The sequence below is a fragment of the Chelmon rostratus genome, chromosome 6 (genome assembly GCF_017976325.1).
Source record: "Chelmon rostratus isolate fCheRos1 chromosome 6, fCheRos1.pri, whole genome shotgun sequence".
NCBI classification, from domain to species: Eukaryota; Metazoa; Chordata; class Actinopteri; order Chaetodontiformes; family Chaetodontidae; genus Chelmon; species Chelmon rostratus.
The window spans coordinates 5,988,713-6,016,342 of record NC_055663.1 but is presented as its reverse complement, the minus strand read 5'-3'; the positions used below and the strand labels follow the sequence as shown (position 1 = coordinate 6,016,342).

General features: G+C 41.0%; 2 protein-coding genes across 4 annotated transcripts; both read left to right on the top strand.

Moving 5' to 3' along the window:
* The first annotated feature begins 241 nt into the window (after nucleotides 1-241).
* On the top strand, nucleotides 242-10,948 carry LOC121607913 (myosin heavy chain, fast skeletal muscle-like). 2 transcript variants are annotated; one of them, XM_041938951.1, is made up of 39 exons: nucleotides 242-448; nucleotides 521-664; nucleotides 762-918; nucleotides 1,012-1,039; nucleotides 1,120-1,228; nucleotides 1,324-1,416; nucleotides 1,500-1,563; nucleotides 1,645-1,743; nucleotides 1,838-1,941; nucleotides 2,075-2,213; nucleotides 2,359-2,477; nucleotides 2,632-2,781; nucleotides 2,876-3,046; nucleotides 3,137-3,437; nucleotides 3,544-3,614; nucleotides 3,719-3,806; nucleotides 3,943-4,060; nucleotides 4,142-4,265; nucleotides 5,208-5,344; nucleotides 5,433-5,688; nucleotides 5,768-6,010; nucleotides 6,094-6,270; nucleotides 6,354-6,499; nucleotides 6,597-6,687; nucleotides 6,787-7,176; nucleotides 7,268-7,394; nucleotides 7,479-7,597; nucleotides 7,682-7,878; nucleotides 8,099-8,282; nucleotides 8,400-8,565; nucleotides 8,735-8,859; nucleotides 8,959-9,267; nucleotides 9,362-9,565; nucleotides 9,675-9,800; nucleotides 9,897-10,067; nucleotides 10,168-10,272; nucleotides 10,369-10,464; nucleotides 10,581-10,712; nucleotides 10,928-10,948. In XM_041938951.1, exons 1-39 carry the CDS (start codon nucleotides 242-244, stop codon nucleotides 10,946-10,948), a joined length of 5,808 nt encoding a protein of 1,935 aa, XP_041794885.1. The 2 variants fall into 2 exon arrangements, with proteins under 2 accessions (XP_041794885.1, XP_041794884.1); XM_041938950.1 differs by having other exon boundaries at nucleotides 3,137-3,445; nucleotides 3,546-3,614.
* A 4,910-nt stretch (nucleotides 10,949-15,858) lies between these two features.
* LOC121607914 (myosin heavy chain, fast skeletal muscle-like) lies at nucleotides 15,859-26,558 on the top strand. Of its 2 annotated transcripts, none has more exons than XM_041938953.1 (39): nucleotides 15,859-16,065; nucleotides 16,138-16,281; nucleotides 16,379-16,535; nucleotides 16,629-16,656; nucleotides 16,737-16,848; nucleotides 16,944-17,036; nucleotides 17,123-17,186; nucleotides 17,268-17,366; nucleotides 17,461-17,564; nucleotides 17,709-17,847; nucleotides 17,993-18,111; nucleotides 18,265-18,414; nucleotides 18,506-18,676; nucleotides 18,767-19,067; nucleotides 19,174-19,244; nucleotides 19,349-19,436; nucleotides 19,572-19,689; nucleotides 19,771-19,894; nucleotides 20,830-20,966; nucleotides 21,053-21,308; nucleotides 21,388-21,630; nucleotides 21,714-21,890; nucleotides 21,974-22,119; nucleotides 22,217-22,307; nucleotides 22,407-22,796; nucleotides 22,890-23,016; nucleotides 23,103-23,221; nucleotides 23,306-23,502; nucleotides 23,723-23,906; nucleotides 24,024-24,189; nucleotides 24,359-24,483; nucleotides 24,583-24,891; nucleotides 24,986-25,189; nucleotides 25,294-25,419; nucleotides 25,519-25,689; nucleotides 25,796-25,900; nucleotides 25,997-26,092; nucleotides 26,209-26,340; nucleotides 26,538-26,558. In XM_041938953.1, the coding sequence occupies exons 1-39, from the start codon at nucleotides 15,859-15,861 to the stop codon at nucleotides 26,556-26,558; spliced, it is 5,811 nt and encodes a 1,936-aa protein (XP_041794887.1). The 2 variants fall into 2 exon arrangements, with proteins under 2 accessions (XP_041794887.1, XP_041794886.1); XM_041938952.1 differs by having other exon boundaries at nucleotides 18,767-19,075; nucleotides 19,176-19,244.
* The last annotated feature ends 1,072 nt before the right edge of the window (nucleotides 26,559-27,630 follow it).

The window sequence follows — 27,630 nt, the reverse complement described above, 5'->3', positions numbered from 1 at the left end:
ATTTTTAGTGTATATTCAGGGATTGTTCACTCAATTTGAAACAACTCAAACAATGGTTAATGTTAATTCATTTTAAAGGCAAGCAGTCTGAAAAGCTTTAACTAAGCTGAAGACCACCTACAATGAGGAAAAAACTATTTTTTACATGTTAACTGTTTAGGACAACAGTTAAATCACAAGAACAAAAAACACCAATCTAAAACTGTAAATGTTTGACCTGTGACAGACGTAAGCCGCCACCATGAGTACGGACGCGGAGATGGCCATTTATGGCAAAGCTGCCATTTACCTCCGTAAGCCAGAGAAGGAGAGAATTGAGGCTCAAAACAAACCTTTTGATGCCAAGTCCGCCTGCTACGTGGCCGATGCTAAGGAGCTGTACTTGAAGGCAACAATCATCAAGAAAGATGCTGGCAAAGTCACTGTCAAAGTCCTGGACACTCAAGAGGTTGGTATCACAAAGTAGTGTAAATTGTGAATTCGATGTGATCAGTTCTCACACATACATGTCCGGTTCCAGGAGAGGACAGTTAAAGAAGATGACGTCTCTCCAATGAATCCTCCCAAGTACGACAAAATTGAGGACATGGCCATGATGACCCATCTCAATGAAGCCTCTGTGCTGTATAACCTCAAAGAGCGTTATGCAGCATGGATGATCTATGTAAGACAATCTGCCTATCAAGACAAGAGAAACAGTGCAAAATGGCCATACTTGAAGGAAGTATAGAATTAACTCCTGAATCTCTGATCACTTTCAGACCTACTCTGGGTTGTTCTGTGCCACTGTGAACCCCTACAAGTGGCTCCCAGTGTACGATTCTGAAGTTGTCTCTGCCTATAGAGGCAAGAAGCGTATGGAGGCTCCACCCCACATCTTCTCTGTCTCTGACAACGCTTATCAGAACATGCTTACTGGTAAGTCTTTGCCATAACAATGTAAAATCTGTCAGTATATGAGGGTTTTGTTGAAGAAAAACAGAGTTAATCCTGCTCTTTGTAATTTAACAGATAGGGAGAACCAGTCTGTCTTGATCACGTAAGTTAAACATTTGTTGACTTTCTTTAACAGAATCAAATATCTTGATCAAATTCTTAAAAGTTTGTGTTTGCACCTAGTGGAGAATCTGGTGCTGGAAAGACTGTGAACACCAAGCGTGTCATCCAGTACTTTGCCACAATCTCAGTTGGTGGAGAGAAGAAGAAGCAGGACTCATCAAAGATGGGAGTAAGTTCCAGTCTGATGATTGCAATTCAGTGTTCTTTAAGGAGAGAATATTTATCCAGTCATGTTCTGATATCAATTTTAAACCTGGATCTCAGGGATCACTGGAGGATCAGATTATTGCAGCCAATCCTCTGCTGGAGGCCTATGGTAATGCCAAAACTGTGAGGAATGACAACTCTTCCCGTTTCGTAAGTATGCAATTTCTATGTGAGAGGTCTTGTTACACAATGCCCATCTGGAGGGATACTGAAAATTCCTTTCTCCCAAACAGGGTAAATTCATCAGAATCCATTTCGGCACATCTGGCAAACTGTCTAGTGCTGATATTGAGACATGTAAGTAAAAATTATCAGACTCCATACAAAACAATAGAACTGAACATTTGCCAGGCTGTGACTTATGATCATCATTTATAGATCTGCTGGAGAAGTCCAGAGTGACATTCCAGCTTCCTGATGAAAGAGGCTACCACATCTTCTACCAGATGATGACCAACCACAAACCTGAACTGATTGGTACACAGAATGAGTTCTTGCACAATGTTACGCCGACTTACAGTTTTCATATACAACAAACGATTGATCTAATCACTGTTGCTTGAATTTCCAGAGATGTCCCTCATCACAACCAACCCCTACGACTTCCCCATGTGTAGCCAGGGTCAGATCACTGTAGCCAGCATTGATGACAAAGTTGAGCTGGAAGCCACTGATGTGAGTGATCACACCTTCAAAATATTCAAAAATATTTTTGCTCATTAAAACTGCTTTCTTAAATGCTCTGTGCTCTCTTACATGTATTGTGTACATTGCTGATGTTTTGTGTGGACACTTCTCTTCAAAACAGAATGCTATTGATATCCTGGGCTTCACTGGTGAAGAGAAGCTCAGCATCTACAAGATGACTGGTGCTGTGCTCCACCACGGTAACATGAAGTTCAAGCAGAAGCAGCGTGAGGAGCAGGCTGAGCCTGATGGCACAGAGGGTGAGAATATCATGTCAGCTGAAAGTGAATAGCTTAGGAACAATACTGGAAAAGTTCTGTGTCAGACTGGTTTCTGCTATATCATAATGGGCAATCACAGTCACATACTTTATGTATTAAATGTAAATGATCAAACTATTTTCAGATGCTGACAAGGTTGCTTACTTGCTGGGTCTGAACTCTGCTGACATGCTGAAGGGTCTGTGCTATCCCAGAGTGAAGGTCGGAAATGAGTTTGTCACCAAGGGACAGACGGTACCTCAGGTAATTGAGATATTCTGGTATCAATTTGTAGTTAGAATTGTAGTTTGGTTCGGTTTTGATTCTTTTTTTCTCCCTTACCTCATTAGAAGTTCAGAACACCAGTAATTCAGCATCTGACTGACTCTAATCACATCACACCTTTGTTTTCATTCAGGTGCTGAACTCAGTGACTGCCCTGGCCAAGTCTATCTATGAGAGGATGTTCTTGTGGATGGTCATCCGCATCAACCAGATGTTGGACACTAAACAGCCAAGGCAGTTCTTCATTGGTGTCCTGGATATTGCTGGCTTTGAAATCTTTGATGTGAGCCTTGATTTCAAACAATTCAGCAGCCAATACAAAATCATTGTCTGATCAAGACTGTAAGGGATTATGCTTATTATTTGTCCCCCCATAGTACAACAGCATGGAACAGCTGTGCATCAACTTCACCAATGAGAAACTGCAACAGTTCTTCAACCACCACATGTTTGTCCTGGAGCAAGAGGAGTACAAGAAGGAGGGTATTATCTGGGAGTTCATTGACTTTGGCATGGACTTGGCTGCCTGCATTGAGCTGATTGAGAAGGTAATCTTTTCATTTTGTGATCTACATAATTCTTCTTAAGTTCACTTAATGTGTCACTTAATTAAATACTTCTTCCGACTTCTTTTCAAGCCCATGGGCATCTTCTCCATCCTTGAAGAGGAGTGCATGTTCCCCAAGGCCACAGACACATCCTTCAAGAACAAGCTGTATGACCAGCATCTTGGCAAATGCAAAGCCTTTGAGAAGCCAAAGCCAGCCAAGGGAAAGGCTGAGGCCCACTTCTCCCTGGTGCACTATGCTGGTACCGTGGACTACAATATCGCTGGCTGGCTGGACAAGAACAAGGACCCACTGAATGAGTCTGTTTTGCAGCTGTACCAGAAGTCCTCAGTTAAGCTGCTGGCTCTTCTGTATCCTCCCGTTGTTGAGGGTATGACAGTAACCACACTCAACTCATATTTTTATTTTAAAGCATGTATTCATATACATTTTATGTCTTGCTCTAACAAAACATGTCTGCTTCAAATTATCAACAGAGACTGGCGGTGGAAAGAAGGGAGGCAAGAAGAAGGGTGGTTCCATGCAGACAGTGTCTTCTCAGTTCAGGGTAAGGTTTAACATTTAAACTTGGCTATAAAATCATATCTCAGTTTATACTCAATCTCTCAATTGTTACATTTCATGACAAGAGTGATCATTTTGGATCTACAGGAGAACTTGGGCAAGCTGATGACCAACTTGAGGAGCACCCATCCTCACTTTGTGCGCTGCCTGATTCCCAATGAGTCAAAGACCCCAGGTACATAGAGAACATAATCTCAATAGAGTCTTTGAGGAGTGTTTTTGTTCTGTTGTTATGGTTTGATTAATTGTGTGCTGCTTCAACAAAGACAATGTTTATTTAAAGAAGTACTTATGAAATGTCTTTTTAACAGGTCTGATGGAGAACTTCCTGGTCATCCACCAGCTCAGGTGCAACGGTGTGCTGGAGGGTATCAGAATCTGCAGAAAGGGTTTCCCCAGCAGAATCCTCTATGGTGACTTCAAGCAGAGGTATCAATTGATATTTGAATAAAATTTTGATGTACAATGTTAAAAGAAAATGCTTACACTCATCATTCACTCCCAAAACAGGTACAAGGTGCTTAATGCCAGTGTCATCCCTGAGGGCCAGTTCATTGACAACAAGAAGGCTTCAGAGAAGCTGCTTGGGTCCATTGATGTTGATCATGACCAGTACAGATTCGGACACACCAAGGTAAGCGCCTTCATTGCATTCATATCCTTCAGTGTATTTATCAAGGTGGGTATGTGTGTCAGTCAGTTTTCTGTCTGTTAAATAGAAGAGTATCTTAAAAACTTTTTACCCAGTTAAAAAAAATTTGATTGGCTGTTAGGCCAAGAGTGAAAGAATAAGTAAGGCATCCAAAGAAATAGCGCCATCTTCTGGCCACACATAATCATTACATGTTGCTTTGTTACTCTGGGACGAAGAGGCTAAGACATCAAACTTTTTTCTGTCCTGGATTCTGTCGTACTTTTCCAACATTTTGCTTTTCCAACAATTCAAAATATTGGCCTACATTCTTTTAAACTTAGTCCTTCTACAAATTTTTTAGATTTTCACCAAATATATTAATTATATGGATGAGTCTGCAAAAAGCTTCTTTTTACCATTCGCTGTGAGATTGTGCTCTCATGGGTTGCCTAGTTCCTGTATCCTCTATTTAACATAAATTGCAGTACTTTGTGTTTACAATGTAATTGCAACAAAATGTAGAATGCATGTGTACACCAAGTGACCCTGTAAACCGTGACTGCATTTGTGACTGCAAGTTGGTGATTCAGGATTGTAATAAATTCGAGTAGCATTTATAATGACCAGAATCACAAGTCTGACACAGTTGAAATTTGGCACAACTCACCCCTGTGAAAGTGCCAATGTGTCTAGAAGGGATTCAAGATCTCTTGAATAGGCACAGCTGTCAACCATTTAGCATAACTGTCTTTCAGTCCTCACATACTTTTAATACAGATCCAGATCCTGAGGCAGATTTTAAAATATTCCAAACATGTTTTCTTGAAAACACATTTAGATGATTTCGTGGGGTCCTCTCTCTCTGAGAATGCTTTCTTGTTTCATGTTTCGTAAAGTGTACAGTGCAGACACACAGTAATTTTCTATTCACTGTTTGTTCAGGTGTTCTTCAAAGCCGGTCTGCTGGGTACCCTTGAGGAGATGAGAGATGACAAGTTGGCAGCTCTGGTCACCATGACTCAGGCTATGTGCCGTGGTTACCTCATGAGAAAGGAGTTTGTGGAGATGACAGCGAGGAGGCATGTTGAAAACAGCTTTTGAGTGCACACTCATGGTATGAATAATGAAGAATTATCATTGTCGATAACAGCAACTTCTTGTCCACAGGGATGCCATCTACACCATCCAGTACAATGTCCGCTCATTCATGAACGTCAAACACTGGCCATGGATGAAGGTGTACTACAAGATCAAGCCTCTGCTGAAGAGTGCTGAAACTGAGAAGGAGCTGGCCCAGATGAAGGAGAACTACGAGAAGATGCAATCAGACTTGGCTGCTGCCCTGGCCAAGAAGAAGGAACTGGAGGAGAAGATGGTGTCCCTTCTGCAGGAGAAGAATGATCTGCAGCTCCAAGTTGCATCTGTAAGTACACATCAACAGCAGCTTCCTCATGTTGTCTCAGTGTTAATGTGCTAACATCTATTTTCATCATATGAACTAGGAATCAGAGAATCTGTCAGATGCTGAGGAGAGATGTGAGGGTCTTATCAAGAGTAAAATTCAGCTGGAGGCCAAACTCAAAGAGACAACTGAGAGACTGGAGGATGAAGAGGAAATCAATGCTGAGCTCACTGCCAAGAAGAGAAAGCTGGAGGATGAATGCTCTGAGCTCAAGAAGGATATTGATGACCTGGAGCTTACCTTGGCCAAAGTGGAGAAGGAGAAACATGCCACTGAGAACAAGGTTTGTAAATATCAAGTTATCTAGCAAATCAAGTATCATTTAAAGATTATCATGTAATCCGAACCCCTTTCTTGCAAATTTAGGTGAAGAACCTGACCGAGGAGATGGCCTCTCAGGATGAGAGCATTGCTAAGCTGACCAAGGAAAAGAAAGCCCTTCAGGAGGCTCATCAGCAGACACTTGATGACCTGCAGGCTGAGGAAGACAAAGTCAACACCCTGACCAAGGCCAAGACCAAGCTTGAACAGCAAGTGGATGATGTAAGTTCAAAGTCAGTCAAAAGATTCAGTCAGTCAAAGATTCCTCTTGAACGTGATAATTAAAAACTCATTTTAATGTTCAGCTTGAGGGTTCTCTGGAGCAAGAGAAGAAGCTGCGTATGGACCTTGAGAGAGCCAAGAGGAAGCTGGAGGGTGATCTGAAACTGGCCCAGGAATCCATCATGGATCTTGAGAATGACAAGCAGCAGTCTGATGAGAAACTGAAAAAGTAATGTTGCTTTTGAAGTTGTACAACAAGCGCTCTTTTTGAAATCACGACCAACTGCACAAGCTCTTACTATGTGCTTTATCCATTATTCTCACAGGAAGGACTTTGAAATCAGTCAGCTCCTTAGCAAGATTGAGGATGAGCAGTCAATGGGTGCTCAGCTTCAGAAGAAGATCAAGGAGCTTCAGGTGACACATTGTGTTGCATAAAACGTTACTGCATACATTTCCTAATTTGTGTTTTGAAAGTGAAAGTTTATTGACAGACAACACACCTACATTTAACAGGCCCGTATTGAGGAGCTGGAGGAGGAGATTGAGGCTGAGCGTGCTGCTCGTGCCAAGGTTGAGAAGCAGAGAGCCGACCTCTCCAGGGAACTTGAGGAGATCAGTGAGAGGCTGGAGGAGGCCGGTGGTGCCACAGCTGCTCAGATTGAGATGAACAAGAAGCGTGAAGCTGAGTTCCAGAAGCTCCGTCGTGACCTGGAGGAGTCCACTCTGCAGCATGAAGCCACCGCTGCTGCTCTTCGCAAGAAGCAGGCTGACAGCGTTGCCGAGCTGGGAGAGCAGATCGACAACCTTCAGCGTGTCAAGCAGAAGCTTGAGAAGGAAAAGAGTGAATACAAGATGGAGATTGATGACCTCTCCAGCAACATGGAGGCTGTTGCTAAAGCAAAGGTACACAATGCATTAAAATTCATGCAATACATGAGGTTATGCATGTTACAAATAAAATATGCTTACTGATCTGATCTCTTTTGTTCATTAGGGAAACCTTGAAAAGATGTGCCGTACTCTTGAGGACCAACTTAGCGAACTGAAGACCAAGAATGATGAAAATGTCCGTCAAATGAACGACATGGGTGCACAGAAAGCACGTCTCCTGACAGAAAATGGTATGTGAGGTTATCAGCAAATGATGTTTTGTATTATCGCCAAACGCAACACAATCTAATATGTCATGACGTCTTTCACACAAGGTGAGTTCAGTCGTCAAATTGAAGAGAAAGAAGCTCTCGTCTCCCAGCTGACCAGAGGCAAACAGGCCTTCACACAGCAGATTGAGGAACTGAAGAGGCAGATTGAAGAGGAGGTTAAGGTAAGAAAACATTAAGTTTATACTGACAAACTTCATGTGTGTTATTTAGACATTTTTCACACTGAACATTATTTCTTACACCAGGCCAAGAATGCTCTTGCCCATGGACTGCAATCAGCCCGCCATGACTGCGATCTGCTGAGGGAGCAGTTTGAGGAGGAGCAGGAGGCCAAGGCTGAGCTGCAGCGGGGAATGTCCAAGGCCAACAGTGAGGTGGCTCAGTGGAGAACTAAGTATGAAACTGATGCTATCCAGCGCACTGAGGAGCTTGAGGAAGCCAAGTGAGTAGCATTCAATAAATCACTTGCCTATATAAAAACCTGCATTTAAACAAATTTATCCAAACAATTTGACATTTGGGCAGACATTTTGATTGCAGCACTGCTTTCTTATGTTTTTCATGTATTTAAGTATTTCTACTTCATATATCCAACAAAAACATCCAGAAAAATTGTAACTTTGGGGTTTTCACTGAGAAACAAATCCCTCCTTTTCAAACAGGAAAAAACTGGCCCAGCGCCTTCAGGAGGCTGAGGAGCAGATTGAGGCAGTGAATTCCAAGTGTGCTTCTCTTGAGAAAACCAAACAGAGGCTCCAGAGTGAGGTGGAGGACCTCATGATTGATGTGGAGAGGGCCAATGGACTGGCTGCCAATCTGGACAAGAAGCAGAGGAACTTTGACAAGGTAGCAACGATTACATTACTTTGTGTCACCATGCCTTTCAAACAGTGAAACACATATTTACTTGTCTTGTATTTGTTGCTACATAACCAAGTGAGCTGTATTAATTGTGTTATTCAGGTGTTGGCAGAGTGGAAACAGAAGTACGAGGAGGGTCAGGCAGAGCTTGAGGGAGCTCAGAAGGAGGCTCGCTCTCTGGGCACTGAGCTGTTCAAGATGAAGAACTCTTATGAGGAAGCTCTGGATCAGCTGGAGACCATGAAACGCGAAAACAAGAACCTGCAACGTGAGTTCTGACCACATTGTATTAGCAACTACAGTTAAATCATATTCAACGCATGTTGTATGTATATATATGTCTTATATTATATTGAACATGTGTACCTGTTAGAGTTAAGTATTTACATTTTATATTTCAAAGCTTGACAATATAAAACACATGCATCTCTCTGCAGAGGAGATCTCAGATCTGACTGAACAGATTGGTGAGACTGGCAAGAGCATCCATGAGCTGGAGAAGGCCAAGAAGCAGGTGGAGACTGAGAAGGCTGAGATCCAGACAGCTCTTGAAGAGGCCGAGGTACTTTTCTTCTGGCAAGATCTTCTGAAAAAACAGGGACAAATGTTTGATAAAATGTTTGAAGGCAGAGATAAATGCTTTATTCTCTGATATCATTAGGGAACTCTGGAACATGAAGAGTCTAAGATCCTGCGTGTCCAGCTGGAGCTCAACCAGATTAAGGGTGAAGTGGACAGGAAGTTGGCAGAGAAAGATGAGGAGATGGAGCAGATCAAGAGGAACAGCCAGAGGGTGACTGACTCCATGCAGAGCACTCTGGATTCTGAGGTCAGGAGCAGGAACGATGCCCTGAGAATCAAGAAGAAGATGGAGGGAGACCTGAACGAGATGGAGATTCAGCTGAGCCATGCCAATCGCCAGGCTGCTGAGTCCCAGAAGCAGCTGAGGAATGTGCAGGCACAGCTGAAGGTATTGTACATGGACATGGACTTGTTGCACAGATTATGGTCAGTGCGCCTACATCTTGGCATTCTGTGAATTTTTTCCTAACACTTCCCACCAGGATGCACAACTGCACCTTGATGATGCTGTCAGAGCCCAGGATGACCTCAAGGAACAAGCTGCTATGGTGGAGCGTAGGAACGGTCTCATGGTGGCTGAAATTGAGGAACTCAGAGCTGCTCTGGAACAGACAGAGAGAAGCCGCAAAATCGCTGAGCAGGAGCTGGTGGATGCCAGCGAGCGTGTTGGACTTCTGCACTCTCAGGTGAACAAACATCATCATTTCTTCAATCATTCAAAAATGTTATCAGTTTTTAAATAACACAAAATCAGGCATACGATGACTTAAACAATTAAATCTTTATACCTTTTAGAACACAAGCCTTATGAACACCAAGAAGAAGCTTGAGTCTGACCTGGTCCAGATCCAGGGTGAGGTGGATGACACTGTTCAGGAAGCCAGGAATGCAGAGGAGAAGGCCAAGAAGGCCATCACTGATGTAGGTTTAAATTTCCTTTGGTCTTAATCTTACACCTGGCAAAATGTGTTTTTTTTCATATTATGTCTAATCAACATTTTATGCTCTCTCCTGTAGGCTGCTATGATGGCTGAGGAGCTGAAGAAGGAGCAGGATACTAGCGCTCACCTGGAGAGGATGAAGAAGAACCTGGAGGTTGCTGTTAAGGACCTTCAGCATCGCCTGGATGAGGCTGAGAACCTGGCCATGAAGGGTGGCAAGAAGCAGCTCCAGAAACTTGAGTCTAGGGTAACACAACTCTGTTAAGATTTGATTGTCAAACAAATTTAAGAAAACATGTAAAACACATGGATTCTCAATATTATCGCCATTTTCTGGTTTTCTGAAGGTGCGTGAGCTGGAGACAGAGGTTGAGGGTGAGCAGAGACGTGGAGCAGATGCTGTTAAGGGTGTCCGCAAATATGAGAGGAGGGTGAAGGAGCTCACCTATCAGGTACAACCACATTAAGAGTTTACATGTACAACACAATCACATCAAATCTAACATACTTAAACATTTAAACATGCAAATGTATATTTTCTCTTACAGACCGAGGAGGACAAGAAAAACATTACCAGGCTGCAGGATCTGGTTGACAAGTTGCAGCTCAAGGTGAAGGCCTACAAGAGGCAGGCTGAGGAAGCGGTAAGGACAAGACATTTACTTTAAACAATGATACAGTGATACACACTCGATACAGTCTCATAGTTATTTTATGTACAGTGAACAGTTAAACATCTTTGTGTGTCTTTTTATTTCAGGAGGAGCAGGCCAACATTCATCTGTCCAAGTGCAGGAAGATCCAGCATGAGCTGGAGGAGGCTGAGGAGCGTGCTGACATTGCAGAGTCCCAGGTCAACAAAATGAGAGCCAAGAGCCGTGACTCCGGCAAGGTAAATATATATCAGCTTTGTGAAAATAACTAAAATAGCATCATCATTCTTTCATTTGTGTTTGTCAGTGTTTTGCAGTAGATTATTAACATTATTGTATTCTCACCTTTGGACAGTATTAGGTTAAATACTATGAAATTAACTGATCAATATTACTGTCAACTAGAGCTCATTAAAATTAAACTCACACAAGCCATTTATCTGTTTTTTTGCAGGGAAAAGACGCAGCTGAGTAAAGCATAAGTGTTTCACTGTGTTGAATCATATAATATGATATAATTCATGCTGAAACAATAAAGATTAAGCAGTTTCTGTTAAACTGTTGTCTGTAATACTTTCATGTATTTTCTTCCCATGAAAGGTTTTGTGAGATTTGAACAGAAATCAGCATTCATATGTCACAATGTCTTCAGCCAAGCAGTGGCCTAAAATGCTAAAACAATCCTTAAACTTTGAAGTGAAGGTGGGACGGAGAGCTAATAAACCTGTTCCTGCTGTGCAGAGACTTAATCAGCAAGCTGGCCTACAAGCACATCTGTACTCCTCAGGAGAAGTTTGAGAAATGGATTGTGGGAAAAAAGCATGTGTGTCACTCAAGTCACTTTAATCCTAACCTGGAAAACATGCATAGAAATAGATGAATTAACTACCTAATTCAAGATATAATAATTACAACATTTACATAAATCAGTCACATCACAAAGCCAAGCATGCACATGAACCTCACTCGATATTCAGTATCACATGGTGCCACATGTCAGCTGTTCTGTAACAGCTGTTTTTTAGGTGTCCTGACACCTCAACCAAAACAGTGACTACATGCATGTTTAAACATATATTCAAAAAGAACTTTTGATTGGTTGGAAGTGTGATGTGAGTGATTATTAAGTGCATTTAATGGTAAGGCAAGGTAAGTCAAACATTTCTGAATGTAAATCACCTCTTATCGCAGGAGATTTTTCAGATCACAAATTACAACATCATGTCATAATGTTGGGTGACAACTAAATGTGGGCATTTCAGAGTGTTTTTCACACTGCAAGTTTAACACTATTGCCTATGGCATTTCAAAATGATATTGCTCAACAACTGAAACGGTTGACATTCAAAGTGCAGTGATGTGCTTGGAGCCAAAAATGGACTTGAAGCTCTGTCTGCCGAGTCAGTTGAAGTGTTAATAACTTGACATATGAGTGTGAATACCACAGACATATCTCTTACATCTTATCATTAGTGGTTCCATATTCTTTATTTATTTATTGTGAAACTATTTAAATGTATTTACAAATTGTTGCTGTACTTAGTATTACAAATTCAATATTTCTATTTTTTTAATCAAACAATTTATGAGAAGGATTAAAATACATATGTAATTTACTGTCACTGGTATGTTTCAATAATTCACCCAAATCAATGAATAAACAGTTTGCCAAAAGGCCTAAAATGACAGTTACCCATTTTAGGTAAGGATTATGACAAATTTAAGATGTGCCTTTGCAGATGGAAACCTGAAACATAAGATGCATATGTACCATCAGCAAATGCCAAACTCATGTAAGCATCAGGTGTCATCCTAACCATATTTGGCTTGTGTCCCACATTTAACTTTTGCTTTGTAAGCAACAGACATTCAATGCAATGAATGCTATTCCAGTCTGAGTGTGGGAGAAGGTCTATGAAACTCGTGTGTGGAGGAATTATCCACTTACTTTAATTACCAAGATGCCTAAGACTCTTATCTTATCTTAGTATTCAGAATATGCAGCCCTGTTATGCAGTATGATGTGAAAAGGGGAAACCGTTTTTCAATTAATTAAAGGTTAAATTAACTACTGTGTTTACAATAGCTAAAATTAGGTATGCGCAACAACTTTTTACTAATTTCACACATGAGTATGAGTAGTTTAATATTAAATAAATATTGATATTATTTAGTATATGGGGATTTTTTAAGACAGCACCAGCTTTGTAGCTCTAGCTCAATGAATCGCTTTGAAATTAAACTATGGTGTTACACATATATTAATCTGTTTAGAACAACTCAAATTTACCAAGGATATTAGTAGTATTAACACACATAAGCATGCCTCCCCAATGAGTAGAGTCAGTCAACAGGTGGCAGAAGTTTAGAATCTAAGGGATGCTGTGAAATCGGCAGAGAGGGGCCAAGCAGGGCCATCACTGATACATATACTGTAAATTTAATGTGCTCTCTATTTCATATATAAACTAACTGTAGACAATGAACTAGTGCTAGAAGTTGCTACTGAAGAACTGCAACTGGATGTGACTGAATAGTAAAAAGTGACAAGAAAGACATTAAAGAATTTTCTTCAGATTTGCAAAATTAAGATTAGGGGAAAAGGGATGTGGAGGAACAGATGCAGTTCAACCTTTTCTGCAAATATGCTGCAGTGATGTACATACCAGGTACAGTCACATTGAAATTTCACACAAAAAATTCATCAAACACAGTTATCACTGAAAACCTTAAAACTTGCTTATTTTATACCACAAGTAGAAGAAAAACATTTCCAGGCTGAAGGATTTCATAGCTCAAGCTGAAGGCCTATAGAAAGCATGACGAGGGAGCAGAAAGAGCTTCCTAAAATCTTCTGGAAAATTGAATAGAATAATGCCGTACTCAAGTCACAAACTCAGCCGATCTGGAACCCCTGGGTTATGAGAATCATGGGCCTAAAAACGAGGTGACATGCAAAAGGTTGATAAATCCTTGAATTTGTATCAGAGAATCTGAAGCTTATCAAACTAGACTTTGTATCCAAAAATCTACATTCTACAAAAAAATAGCCGGCTAAAACATCAAGTATGTGAACTGCTTTTGTAAAGAATGCACAATATGAGCACTTATAAAGCTCAGATCAAGTGGCAAAAGTTCCTTACACTGTTTCGAGACAAACAATCAAAAATCCTAAATTAACATCACTAACATTGGAAGTATTGGTGCTGAAGGAACTAGTGGGCATCCTCCTCTGTATGAGAACATTCTGAGATGTCCTGGCATTAAAGCCTATCCTGACCTGGTGTCACTGCTCTGTTGCTGTTCAAACATTTAAATCTCAGTCATTCACTTAGAACAATGACAGCTGTAGTCAACTTGGATTCATGGCAGCTGCAATGGATTCCAATGGTGACCCTGAGTCACAGAAAAAAGCATGTCTAAATATATCAGAACATTCACAGAAAGTTGTGAAAGACAGAAAGTATTCCTGTAGAATAATCCACTGCAACATATACAGATTATGTTTCATTAGTCTGTGTTATAGTATAGTATTCTAGTTATTTCATACAATTACTACTTTTAACTTTTGTTTAGTATTTACAGTACAACTATTTGGCCTTAGTAAGCCCGTGATGATGAAAAAAAATCAAAAATGATCAATAGATGACCCTCCTCAGTCTCTGGGGTAGAGCTAAAATATGAATGAAAGAATGTGTTGCTCAAGTTTGCACATACAGTAGTTGCTATACTATTTTGATTCCCTCTGTTCTGATTGAAAGAGTTATACGTATTCTTCATCTTTATAATGAAGAAGGTTTAGAATTCTGGACATCTTCATCTATTATCTATGATTCAGACTATCCTGTCTTGTGCGCACATCAAGCCAACTGTGAATTTTTGCAGTTGGGCGTGGTAGTTCTGGCTAAATGTGGGAACAGCACCACTGTCTAATCATCCTAGAGCTAATAAAACAATGTTGCTAAATTGTCTGTTCAAGTATGAAAATCATACATGGATGGGGTTTCTTTATCATCCTGCTTTGGCACATCAGGAGAACATGTTTTGAAATCGTTGGAATGGAATATTAACTATATTAAAAATAGTAAGAAAAGTATTTTAAAAATTTAAGAAGTCAAGAAAAACTAAATTTAAATGATTTTCAGATGAACAAGTGACACTAGTGATGAGTAATAATGAAGAACTGTACATGGGCTGCATCACAACCAAAAGATTACTACTTTGAAGTGAAAGAAGTTCCGATCCTAGAAAGGCAGAAAATAGACTTGAAGCCTATAAAGATTCTTAGCCATGGATACACTTGTAAAACCCTTGAGTGAAACATGAGCCACGATGCAGTATGTGCAGACATCTGAATTGATTAAAATATCTGTTCCATCATTTGTGCATTAGACAGACAACTGACAAATGTGGCTGAAAAGCATTTTGTGTTGACATGGTGTTAATTACAGCCAAGGCAGCTACTGAGACAAAGTCAGAGGCAATTTGGAGATAATCATATAAATTAAATCTGTTTCATAATTATAAGTCATGTAAAAAATAGAACTGCTTTCTGTGTACTCCTCCCCTTTCTATTATGTTGATATGATACGTTGCATTGTCATGAAAAACAAATTTTAAGAAAGTAAAAAGAAATATTAATGTAATCAAAAAGTAAGACGTGCCCTCACAGACTGAAATCCAAATGATAAGTGATACATTTATGTACCAGCACCACCTGCTTCAATGGATGTCTGCATTGCCTGTTATCCACACCATATTTGCATGTGTCCCATATTTAACTTTTACTACGTAAGCAAGGCAGATTGAATATAAGGAGTCCAAGAGGACAGAGCAGTGTGTGGTAGAAGACCCTTGAAGAACCCTGCTTGTGGTAACTTTTTTTTCTATCTGCTTTAGAACATTTAAACAAATTAATTATTTGACAAATGAGTTAAAAATCTTAACTAATGATTAACATATTGGTTGTGCAAATTTTCACTTTCAAACCTTCACCAGTAACTGACAATATGTGACATGTATTCACAGGATTGCAGAATACAACAGACTTTTGACAAAGAGAGGGTCAGGTATGAACATCTTTCAACAATAATTTATTTGTATGTGTCCTATTTGAAATATTTCACTCAGCTGAAATTTTTGTTATTCAAGTTTTGCCAAAACTCAAGTTTGTATCACATTTTGAATAAGTAAAGGTTAATTCAAATGTAATGATGCAGACATCAATTATTACATTAATTAATTAAGGTTATGTTAATTATCAACTTAAAGTCAGTTATTCTGGGCTGTTCAGTCATATGGCTTAAAGACATCAGTTTCGAAGAAGCTGATTTACATCTCTGAAAATCTCTATTTGTAATTCCCTCACAGAAGTAAACTGCCACCATGAGTACGGACGCGGAGATGGCCATTTACGGCAAAGCTGCCGTTTACCTCCGTAAGCCAGAGAAGGAGAGAATTGAGGCTCAAAACAAACCTTTTGATGCCAAGTCCGCCTGCTACGTGGCCGATGCCAAGGAGCTGTACTTGAAGGCAACAATCATCAAGAAAGATGGTGGCAAAGTCACTGTCAAAGTCCTGGACACTCAAGAGGTTGGTATCACTAAGTAGTGTAAATTGTGAATTTAATGTGATCAGTTCTCACACATACATGTCCGGTTCCAGGAGAGGACAGTTAAAGAAGATGACGTCTCTCCAATGAATCCTCCCAAGTACGACAAAATTGAGGACATGGCCATGATGACCCATCTCAATGAAGCCTCTGTGCTGTATAACCTCAAAGAGCGTTATGCAGCATGGATGATCTACGTAAGACAATCTGCCTATCAAGACAAGAGATACAGCAAAATGGCCATACTTGAAGGAAGTATAGAATTAACTCCTGAATCTCTGTGATCACTTTCAGACCTACTCTGGGTTGTTCTGTGCCACTGTGAACCCCTACAAGTGGCTCCCAGTGTACGATTCTGAAGTTGTCTCTGCCTATAGAGGCAAGAAGCGTATGGAGGCTCCACCCCACATCTTCTCTGTCTCTGACAACGCTTATCAGAACATGCTTACTGGTAAGTCTTTGCCATAACAATGTAAAATCTGTCAGTATATGAGGGTTTTGTTGAAGAAAAACAGAGTTAATCCTGCTCTTTGTAATTTAACAGATAGGGAGAACCAGTCTGTCTTGATCACGTAAGTTAAACATTTGTTGACTTTCTTTAACAGAATCAAATATCTCTATCAAATTCTTAAAAGTCTGTGTTTGTACCTAGTGGAGAATCTGGTGCTGGAAAGACTGTGAACACCAAGCGTGTCATCCAGTACTTTGCCACAATCTCAGTTGGTGGTGGGGAGAAGAAGAAGCAGGACACATCAAAGATGGGAGTAAGTTCCAGTCTGATGATTGCAATTCAGTGTTCTTTAAGGACAGAATATTTATCCAGTCATGTTCTGATATCAATTTTAAACCTGGATCTCAGGGGTCACTGGAGGATCAGATTATTGCAGCCAATCCTCTGCTGGAGGCCTATGGTAATGCCAAAACTGTGAGGAATGACAACTCTTCCCGTTTCGTAAGTATGGAGAGATTTCTATGTGAGAGGTCTTCTTACACAATGCCCATCTGGAGGGACGCTGAAAATTCCTTTCTCCCAAACAGGGTAAATTCATCAGAATCCATTTCGGCACAACTGGCAAACTGTCTAGTGCTGATATTGAGACATGTAAGTAAAAATTATCAGACTCCATACAAAACAATAGAACTGAACATTTGCCAGGCTGTGACTTATGATCATCATTTGTAGATCTGCTGGAGAAGTCCAGAGTGACATTCCAGCTTCCTGATGAAAGAGGCTACCACATCTTCTACCAGATGATGACCAACCACAAACCTGAACTGATTGGTACACAGAATGAGTTCTTGCACAATGTTACGCCGACTTACAGTTTTCATATACAACAAACGATTGATCTAATCACTGTTGCTTGAATTTCCAGAGATGTCCCTCATCACAACCAACCCCTACGACTTCCCCATGTGTAGCCAGGGTCAGATCACTGTAGCCAGCATTGATGACAAAGTTGAGCTGGAAGCCACTGATGTGAGTGATCACACCTTCAAAATATTCAAAAATATTTTGTTCATTAAACACAATATTAAAACTGCTTTCTTAAATGCTCTGTGCTCTCTTACATGTATTGTGTACATTGCTGATGTTTTGTGTGGACACTTCTCTTCAAAACAGAATGCTATTGATATCCTGGGCTTCACTGGTGAAGAGAAGCTCAGCATCTACAAGATGACTGGTGCTGTGCTCCACCACGGTAACATGAAGTTCAAGCAGAAGCAGCGTGAGGAGCAGGCTGAGCCTGATGGCACAGAGGGTGAGAATTTTATGTCAGCTAAAAATGAATAGCCTAGGAACAATACTGGAAAAGTTCTGTGTCAGACTTGTTTCTGCTATATCATAATGGGCAATCACGGTCACATACTTTATGTATTAAATGTAAATGATTGAACTATTTTCAGATGCTGACAAGGTTGCTTACTTGCTGGGCCTGAACTCTGCTGACATGCTGAAGGCTCTGTGCTATCCCAGAGTGAAGGTCGGAAATGAGTTTGTCACCAAGGGACAGACTGTACCTCAGGTAATTGAGATATTCTGGTATCAATTTGTAGTTAGAATTGTAGTTTCGTTCGGTTTTGATTCTTTTTTCTCCCTTACCTCATTAGAAGTTCAGAACACCAGTAATTCAACATCTGACTGACTTTAATCACATCACACCTTTGTTTTCATTCAGGTGCTGAACTCAGTGACTGCCCTGGCCAAGTCTATCTATGAGAGGATGTTCTTGTGGATGGTCATCCGCATCAACCAGATGTTGGACACTAAACAGCCAAGGCAGTTCTTCATTGGTGTCCTGGATATTGCTGGCTTTGAAATCTTTGATGTGAGCTCCATTTCCAAAATTTCAGCAGCCAATACAAAATAATTTTCTTTAAGACTGTATGGGATTATGCTTACCGTTTATCCCCTCACAGTTCAACAGCATGGAACAGCTGTGCATCAACTTCACCAATGAGAAACTGCAACAGTTCTTCAACCACCACATGTTTGTCCTGGAGCAAGAGGAGTACAAGAAGGAGGGTATTATCTGGGAGTTCATTGACTTTGGCATGGACTTGGCTGCCTGCATTGAGCTGATTGAGAAGGTAATCTTTTCATTTTGTGATCTACATAATTCTTCTTAAGTTCACTTAATGTGTCACTTAATTAAATACTTCTTCCGACTTCTTTTCAAGCCCATGGGCATCTTCTCCATCCTTGAAGAGGAGTGCATGTTCCCCAAGGCCACAGACACATCCTTCAAGAACAAGCTGTATGACCAGCATCTTGGCAAATGCAAAGCCTTTGAGAAGCCAAAGCCAGCCAAGGGAAAGGCTGAGGCCCACTTCTCCCTGGTGCACTATGCTGGTACCGTGGACTACAATGTCTCTGGCTGGCTGGACAAGAACAAGGACCCACTGAATGAGTCTGTTGTGCAGCTGTACCAGAAGTCCTCAGTTAAGCTGCTGGCTCTTCTGTATCCTCCCGTTGTTGAGGGTATGACAGTAACCACACTCAACTCATATTTTTATTTTAAAGCATGTATTCATATACATTTTATGTCTTGCTCTAACAAAACATGTCTGCTTCAAATTATCAACAGAGACTGGCGGTGGAAAGAAGGGAGGCAAGAAGAAGGGTGGTTCCATGCAGACAGTGTCTTCTCAGTTCAGGGTAAGGTTTAACATTTAAACTTAGCGATAAAATCATATCTCAGTTTATACTCAAACTCCCAATTGTTACATTTCATGACAAGAGTTATCATTTTGGATCTACAGGAGAACTTGGGCAAGCTGATGACCAACTTGAGGAGCACCCATCCTCACTTTGTGCGCTGCCTGATTCCCAATGAGTCAAAGACCCCAGGTACATAGAGAAATGGTCTCAACAGAGTATTTTAGGAGTGTTTTTGTTCTGTTGTTATGGTTTGATTAATTGTGTGCTGCTTCAACAAAGACAACATTTATTCAAAGAAGTAATTATGAAATGTCTTTTTAACAGGTCTGATGGAGAACTTCCTGGTCATCCACCAGCTCAGGTGCAACGGTGTGCTGGAGGGTATCAGAATCTGCAGAAAGGGTTTCCCCAGCAGAATCCTCTATGGTGACTTCAAGCAGAGGTATCAATTGATATTTGAAGAAAATTTTGATGCACAATGTCAAAAGAAAATGCTTACACTTATCACTCACTCCCAAAACAGGTACAAGGTGCTTAATGCCAGTGTCATCCCTGAGGGCCAGTTCATTGACAACAAGAAGGCTTCAGAGAAGCTGCTTGGGTCCATTGATGTTGATCATGACCAGTACAGATTCGGACACACCAAGGTAAGCACCTTCATTGCATTCACATCCTTCAGTGTATTTATCAAGGTGGGTATGTGTGTCAGTCAGTTTTCTGTCTGTTAAATAGAAGAGTATCTCAAAAACGTTTTACCCAATTAAAAAAAAAATGACAGGAAGTTAGACCAATAGTGAAAGAATAAGTCAGGCATCCAAAGAAATCATGCCAGCTTTTGGCCACACATAAGCATTACATTTTGCGTTACTCTGGGACGAAGAGGCTAAGACATCAAACTTTTTTCTGTCCTGGATTCTGTAGTGCTTTTCCAGCAATTCAAAATGTTGACCTACATTCTTTTGAACTTAGTCCTCGACAAATTTGATCAGATTTTCACCAAATATATTAATTATATGGATGAGTCTGCAAAAAGCTTCATTTTACCATTCGCTGTGAGATTGTGCTCTCATGGGTTGCCTAATTTTTGTATCCTCTATTTAACATAAATTGCAGTACTTTGTGTGTACACTGTAATTGCAGTCAAATGAAGAATACATGTGTACACCAAGTGACCCTGTAAACCTTGACTGCATTCTATCAAAGTTGGTGATTCAGGATAGTAATGAATCGAGTAGCATTTATCGTGACCAGAAAGCTGTCTGACTCACTTGAAATTTGGCACAACTTACCCCTGTGAAAGTGCTAATGTTTCCAGAAGGGATTCAAGATCTCTTGAATAGGCACAGCTGTCAACCATTTAGCATAATTGTCTTTCAGTCTTCACAGTATTTTAATAGAGATCCAGATCCTGATGCAGATTAAAGAAACTCTCTGTGATTTCGTGGGGGTAAGCTCTGTCGATGGTTGCTTTTTCGTTGAATGTTTAGTAAAGTGTACAGTGGAGACATATCGCTGAAAGGACAGTGCTTTGACACAAGTCATAAAGCCTGACACCCACAAATTCTATTCACTGTTTGTTTAGGTGTTCTTCAAAGCCGGTCTGCTGGGTACCCTTGAGGAGATGAGAGATGAGAAGTTGGCATCTCTGGTCACCATGACTCAAGCTCTCTGCCGTGGTTACCTCATGAGAAAGGAGTTTGTGAAGATGATGGAGAGGAGGCATGTTGAAAACAGCAAATTCTGAAAGATGGTATTGAAAATCAGGAATGTCATCATTGTCGATAACAGCAACTTCTTGTCCACAGGGAAGCCATCTACACCATCCAGTACAATGTCCGTTCATTCATGAATGTCAAACACTGGCCATGGATGAAGGTGTACTACAAGATCAAGCCTCTGCTGAAGAGTGCTGAAACTGAGAAGGAGCTGCAGCAGATGAAGGAGAACTATGAGAAGATGCAATCAGACTTGGCTGCTGCCCTGGCCAAGAAGAAGGAACTGGAGGAGAAGATGGTGTCCCTTCTGCAGGAGAAGAATGATCTGCAGCTGCAAGTTGCATCTGTAAGTACACATCAACAGCAGCTTCCTCATGTTGTCTCAGTGTTAATGTGCTAACATCTATTTTCATCATATGAACTAGGAATCAGAGAATCTGTCAGATGCTGAGGAGAGATGTGAGGGTCTTATCAAGAGTAAAATTCAGCTGGAGGCCAAACTCAAAGAGACAACTGAGAGACTGGAGGATGAAGAGGAAATCAATGCTGAGCTCACTGCCAAGAAGAGAAAGCTGGAGGATGAATGCTCTGAGCTCAAGAAGGATATTGATGACCTGGAGCTTACCTTGGCCAAAGTGGAGAAGGAGAAACATGCCACTGAGAACAAGGTTTGTAAATATCAAGTTATCTAGCAAATCAAGTATCATTTAAAGATTATCATGTAATCCGAACCCCTTTCTTGCAAATTTAGGTGAAGAACCTGACCGAGGAGATGGCCTCTCAGGATGAGAGCATTGCTAAGCTGACCAAGGAAAAGAAAGCCCTTCAGGAGGCTCATCAGCAGACACTTGATGACCTGCAGGCTGAGGAAGACAAAGTCAACACCCTGACCAAGGCCAAGACCAAGCTTGAGCAGCAAGTGGATGATGTAAGTTCAAAGTCAGTCAAAAGATTCAGTCAGTCAAAGATTCCTCTTGAACGTGATAATTAAAAACTCATTTTAATGTTCAGCTTGAGGGTTCTCTGGAGCAAGAGAAGAAGCTGCGTATGGACCTTGAGAGAGCCAAGAGGAAGCTGGAGGGTGATCTGAAACTGGCCCAGGAATCCATCATGGATCTTGAGAATGACAAGCAGCAGTCTGATGAGAAACTGAAAAAGTAATGTTGCTTTGGAAGTTGTACAACAAGCGCTCTTTTTGAAATCACGACCAACTGCACAAGCTCTTACTATGTGCTTTATCCATTATTCTCACAGGAAGGACTTTGAAATCAGTCAGCTCCTTAGCAAGATTGAGGATGAGCAGTCAATGGGTGCTCAGCTTCAGAAGAAGATCAAGGAGCTTCAGGTGACACATTGTGTTGCATAAAACGTTACTGCATACATTTCCTAATTTGTGTTTTGAAAGTGAAAGTTTATTGACAGACAACACACCTACATTCAACAGGCCCGTATTGAGGAGCTGGAGGAGGAGATTGAGGCTGAGCGTGCTGCTCGTGCCAAGGTTGAGAAGCAGAGAGCCGACCTCTCCAGGGAACTTGAGGAGATCAGTGAGAGGCTGGAGGAGGCCGGTGGTGCCACAGCTGCTCAGATTGAGATGAACAAGAAGCGTGAAGCTGAGTTCCAGAAGCTCCGTCGTGACCTGGAGGAGTCCACTCTGCAGCATGAAGCCACCGCTGCTGCTCTTCGCAAGAAGCAGGCTGACAGCGTTGCCGAGCTAGGAGAGCAGATCGACAACCTTCAGCGTGTCAAGCAGAAGCTTGAGAAGGAAAAGAGTGAATACAAGATGGAGATTGATGACCTCTCCAGCAACATGGAGGCTGTTGCTAAAGCAAAGGTACACAATGCATTAAAATTCATGTAATACATGAGGTTATGCATGTTACAAATAAAATATGCTTACTGATCTGATCTCTCTTTTGTTCATTAGGGAAACCTTGAAAAGATGTGCCGTACTCTTGAGGACCAACTTAGCGAACTGAAGACCAAGAATGATGAAAATGTCCGTCAAATAAACGACATGGGTGCACAGAAAGCACGTCTCCTGACAGAAAATGGTATGTGAGGTTATCAGCAAATGATGTGTTTTGTATTATCGCCAAACGCAACACAATCTAATATGTCATGACGTCTTTCACACAAGGTGAGTTCAGTCGTCAAATTGAAGAGAAAGAAGCTCTCGTCTCCCAGCTGACCAGAGGCAAACAGGCCTTCACACAGCAGATTGAGGAACTGAAGAGGCAGATTGAAGAGGAGGTTAAGGTAAGAAAACATTAAGTTTATACTGACAAACTTCATGTGTGTTATTTAGACATTTTTCACACTGAACATTATTTTTTACTCCAGGCCAAGAACGCTCTTGCCCATGGACTGCAATCAGCCCGCCATGACTGCGATCTGCTGAGGGAGCAGTTTGAGGAGGAGCAGGAGGCCAAGGCTGAGCTGCAGCGGGGAATGTCCAAGGCCAACAGTGAGGTGGCTCAGTGGAGAACTAAGTATGAAACTGATGCTATCCAGCGCACTGAGGAGCTTGAGGAAGCCAAGTGAGTAGCATTCAATAAATCACTTGCCTATATAAATACCTGCATTTAAACAAATTTATCCAAACAATTTGACATTTGGGCAGACATTTTGATTGCAGCACTGCTTTCTTATGTTTTTCATGTATTTAAGTATTTCTACTTCATATATCCAACAAAAACATCCAGAAAAATTGTAACTTTGGGGTTTTCACTGAGAAACAAATCCCTCCTTTTCAAACAGGAAAAAACTGGCCCAGCGCCTTCAGGAGGCTGAGGAGCAGATTGAGGCAGTGAATTCCAAGTGTGCTTCTCTTGAGAAAACCAAACAGAGGCTCCAGAGTGAGGTGGAGGACCTCATGATTGATGTGGAGAGGGCCAATGGACTGGCTGCCAATCTGGACAAGAAGCAGAGGAACTTTGACAAGGTAGCAACGATTACATTACTTTGTGTCACCATGCCTTTCAAACAGTGAAACACATATTTACTTGTCTTGTATTTGTTGCTACATAACCAAGTGAGCTGTATTAATTGTGTTATTCAGGTGTTGGCAGAGTGGAAACAGAAGTACGAGGAGGGTCAGGCAGAGCTTGAGGGAGCTCAGAAGGAGGCTCGCTCTCTGGGCACTGAGCTGTTCAAGATGAAGAACTCTTATGAGGAAGCTCTGGATCAGCTGGAGACCATGAAACGCGAAAACAAGAACCTGCAACGTGAGTTCTGACCACATTGTATTAGCAACTACAGTTAAATCATATTCAACGCATGTTGTATGTATATATATGTCTTATATTATATTGAACATGTGTACCTGTTAGAGTTAAGTATTTACATTTTATATTTCAAAGCTTGACAATATAAAACACATGCATCTCTCTGCAGAGGAGATCTCAGATCTGACTGAACAGATTGGTGAGACTGGCAAGAGCATCCATGAGCTGGAGAAGGCCAAGAAGCAGGTGGAGACTGAGAAGGCTGAGATCCAGACAGCTCTTGAAGAGGCCGAGGTACTTTTCTTCTGGCAAGATCTTCTGAAAAAACAGGGACAAATGTTTGATAAAATGTTTGAAGGCAGAGATAAATGCTTTATTCTCTGATATCATTAGGGAACTCTGGAACATGAAGAGTCTAAGATCCTGCGTGTCCAGCTGGAGCTCAACCAGATTAAGGGTGAAGTGGACAGGAAGTTGGCAGAGAAAGATGAGGAGATGGAGCAGATCAAGAGGAACAGCCAGAGGGTGACTGACTCCATGCAGAGCACTCTGGATTCTGAGGTCAGGAGCAGGAACGATGCCCTGAGAATCAAGAAGAAGATGGAGGGAGACCTGAACGAGATGGAGATTCAGCTGAGCCATGCCAATCGCCAGGCTGCTGAGTCCCAGAAGCAGCTGAGGAATGTGCAGGCACAGCTGAAGGTATTGTACATGGACATGGACTTGTTGCACAGATTATGGTCAGTGCGCCTACATCTTGGCATTCTGTGAATTTTTTCCTAACACTTCCCACCAGGATGCACAACTGCACCTTGATGATGCTGTCAGAGCCCAGGATGACCTCAAGGAACAAGCTGCTATGGTGGAGCGTAGGAACGGTCTCATGGTGGCTGAAATTGAGGAACTCAGATCTGCTCTGGAACAGACAGAGAGAAGCCGCAAAATCGCTGAGCAGGAGCTGGTGGATGCCAGTGAGCGTGTCGGACTTCTGCACTCTCAGGTGAACAAACATCATCATTTCTTCAATCATTCAAAAATCTAATTTGTTTTTAAACAACACAAAAATCAGGCATACGATGACAATTAAATCTTTATACCTTTTAGAACACAAGCCTTATGAACACCAAGAAGAAGCTTGAGTCTGACCTGGTCCAGGTCCAGGGTGAAGTGGATGACTGTGTTCAGGAAGCCAGGAATGCAGAGGAGAAGGCCAAGAAGGCCATCACTGATGTAGGTTTAAATTTCCTTTGGTCTTAATCTCGCATCTGGCAAAATGAGTTTTTTTTTTTCATATTATGTCTAATCAACATTTTATGCTCTCTCCTGTAGGCTGCTATGATGGCTGAGGAGCTGAAGAAGGAGCAGGATACTAGCGCTCACCTGGAGAGGATGAAGAAGAACCTGGAGGTTGCTGTTAAGGACCTTCAGCATCGCCTGGATGAGGCTGAGAACCTGGCCATGAAGGGTGGCAAGAAGCAGCTCCAGAAACTTGAGTCTAGGGTAACACAACTCTGTTAAGATTTGACTGTCGAACAAATTTAAGAAAACATGTAAAACACATGGATTCTAAATTCTAAAGTTATCGCCATTTTCTGGTTTTCTGAAGGTGCGTGAGCTGGAGACAGAGGTTGAGGGTGAGCAGAGACGTGGAGCAGATGCTGTTAAGGGTGTCCGCAAATATGAGAGGAGGGTGAAGGAGCTCACCTATCAGGTACAACCACATTAAGAGTTTACATGTACAACACAATCACATCAAATCTAACATACTTAAACATTTAAACATGCAAATGTATATTTACTCTTACAGACCGAGGAGGACAAGAAAAACATTACCAGGCTGCAGGATCTGGTTGACAAGTTGCAGCTCAAGGTGAAGGCCTACAAGAGGCAGGCTGAGGAAGCGGTAAGGACAAGACATTTACTTTAAACAATGATACAGTGATACACACTCGATACAGTCTCATAGTTATTTTATTTACAGTGAACATTTACACATCTTTGTGTGTCTTTTTATTTCAGGAGGAGCAGGCCAACATTCATCTGTCCAAGTGCAGGAAGATCCAGCATGAGCTGGAGGAGGCTGAGGAGCGTGCTGACATTGCAGAGTCCCAGGTCAACAAAATGAGAGCCAAGAGCCGTGACTCCGGCAAGGTAAATATTACAACAGTGAAGGTTAATGAAAAATCAAATCAATCAAATTCCCCATACTGTATGTACTGTGGTATCCTATACTATATATTCACTGCATGTCAGGCAAAAAATGCTATAATTGCTTTTAGCGTCATAAAATTAATGACAAAGCATGATGTGTATGTGCTGTATGCTCTTATCATTTTATTTTCTTACAGGGAAAAGACGCTGCTGAGTAAAGCACTCCAGCCGATGGGCTTTTTCAAATCATAAAATATGATGTGAAATGTACCACAATAAAATTGTTTTTAATCTGAAATTACTGTCTGTGTTATTTTGTCAAATGTGAGATTTGGATAATTTGTGACACAGCTAAATAAAATTCTGCAACATTTACTGGAAGCATAAAGTATGGGGAATACTTTTTTGATGTACTGGTAGAGTATCAGAATCAAACCTTGAGTAATTCAATCATTTCTTCTTATTTTAAGTCAGCGTATGCCTGATTTTTGTGTTGTTTAAAAACTGATTAGATTTGAATTATTGAAGAAATGATGATGCTTGTTCACCTGAGAGTGCAGAAGTCTGACACGCTCACAGATTTTCAGAATCTCAAGTGGGCTAGTATGAAGATTAAGCCTAGTAAATCAAGGAGTATTTCAATATACAGAGGGAAAGTAAGTGATAGGAAATTTGCTATAGATGGTGAGGAAATCCCAACAGTTAGGGAGAAATCAGTCAAGAGTCTAGGACGGTGGTATAATGTGGAAAAAAACACGATTACACTAAGATCTACATGGAAAATGCAATGCGACAAACAAAGGACTTACCCCCAAACAACACAACAATACATTATATTATTTGGATTACTATTAATATATTAATATATAATAATAAATACAAAAAACGTAACTCGAACAAAGAAAAAACAGATGAATAAAATCCCTGAAGAAAGCAAAATAAGGCAACTCTATGGAGCATTAAAAAAAATCCTTTAGTAAACTATTTTTCACCCTGGGTTTTTCACCCTGTTTAGAACTGGCATTAACATTAACAACAGGTGTGAAGTGCAATCTAAAATTTGACTTTTCTAGCTTTCTCTGATGCAAATCCATCAATTACATCATCATATGAAATCTGTTGTGCAACTGTATGATTGATGCTGATGATGGCAAGTCCAGAGAGACACTCCTGTGACATAGTGGACCTGAGGTATGTTTTAATAAGCTTTTGCTTGGAAAAACTCCTCTCTGCTTCAACTACTGTCACTGAAGGGTCAAATCTATTCTGAGTGCAGTCCACAGATTAGGG

Bases quoted from the DNA above. Each gene is read 5' to 3' on its own strand.
- LOC121607913 (XM_041938950.1), top strand. From the start codon at position 242: ATGAGTACGGACGCGGAGATGGCCATTTATGGCAAAGCTGCCATTTAC. The intron at 1,564-1,644 runs GTAAGTAAAAAT...CATCATTTATAG, and splicing joins TAGTGCTGATATTGAGACAT to ATCTGCTGGAGAAGTCCAGA. The intron at 8,860-8,958 runs GTACTTTTCTTC...TGATATCATTAG, and splicing joins CAGCTCTTGAAGAGGCCGAG to GGAACTCTGGAACATGAAGA.
- LOC121607914 (XM_041938952.1), top strand. From the start codon at position 15,859: ATGAGTACGGACGCGGAGATGGCCATTTACGGCAAAGCTGCCGTTTAC. The intron at 16,282-16,378 runs GTAAGACAATCT...GATCACTTTCAG, and splicing joins ATGCAGCATGGATGATCTAC to ACCTACTCTGGGTTGTTCTG. The intron at 24,892-24,985 runs GTATTGTACATG...ACTTCCCACCAG, and splicing joins ATGTGCAGGCACAGCTGAAG to GATGCACAACTGCACCTTGA.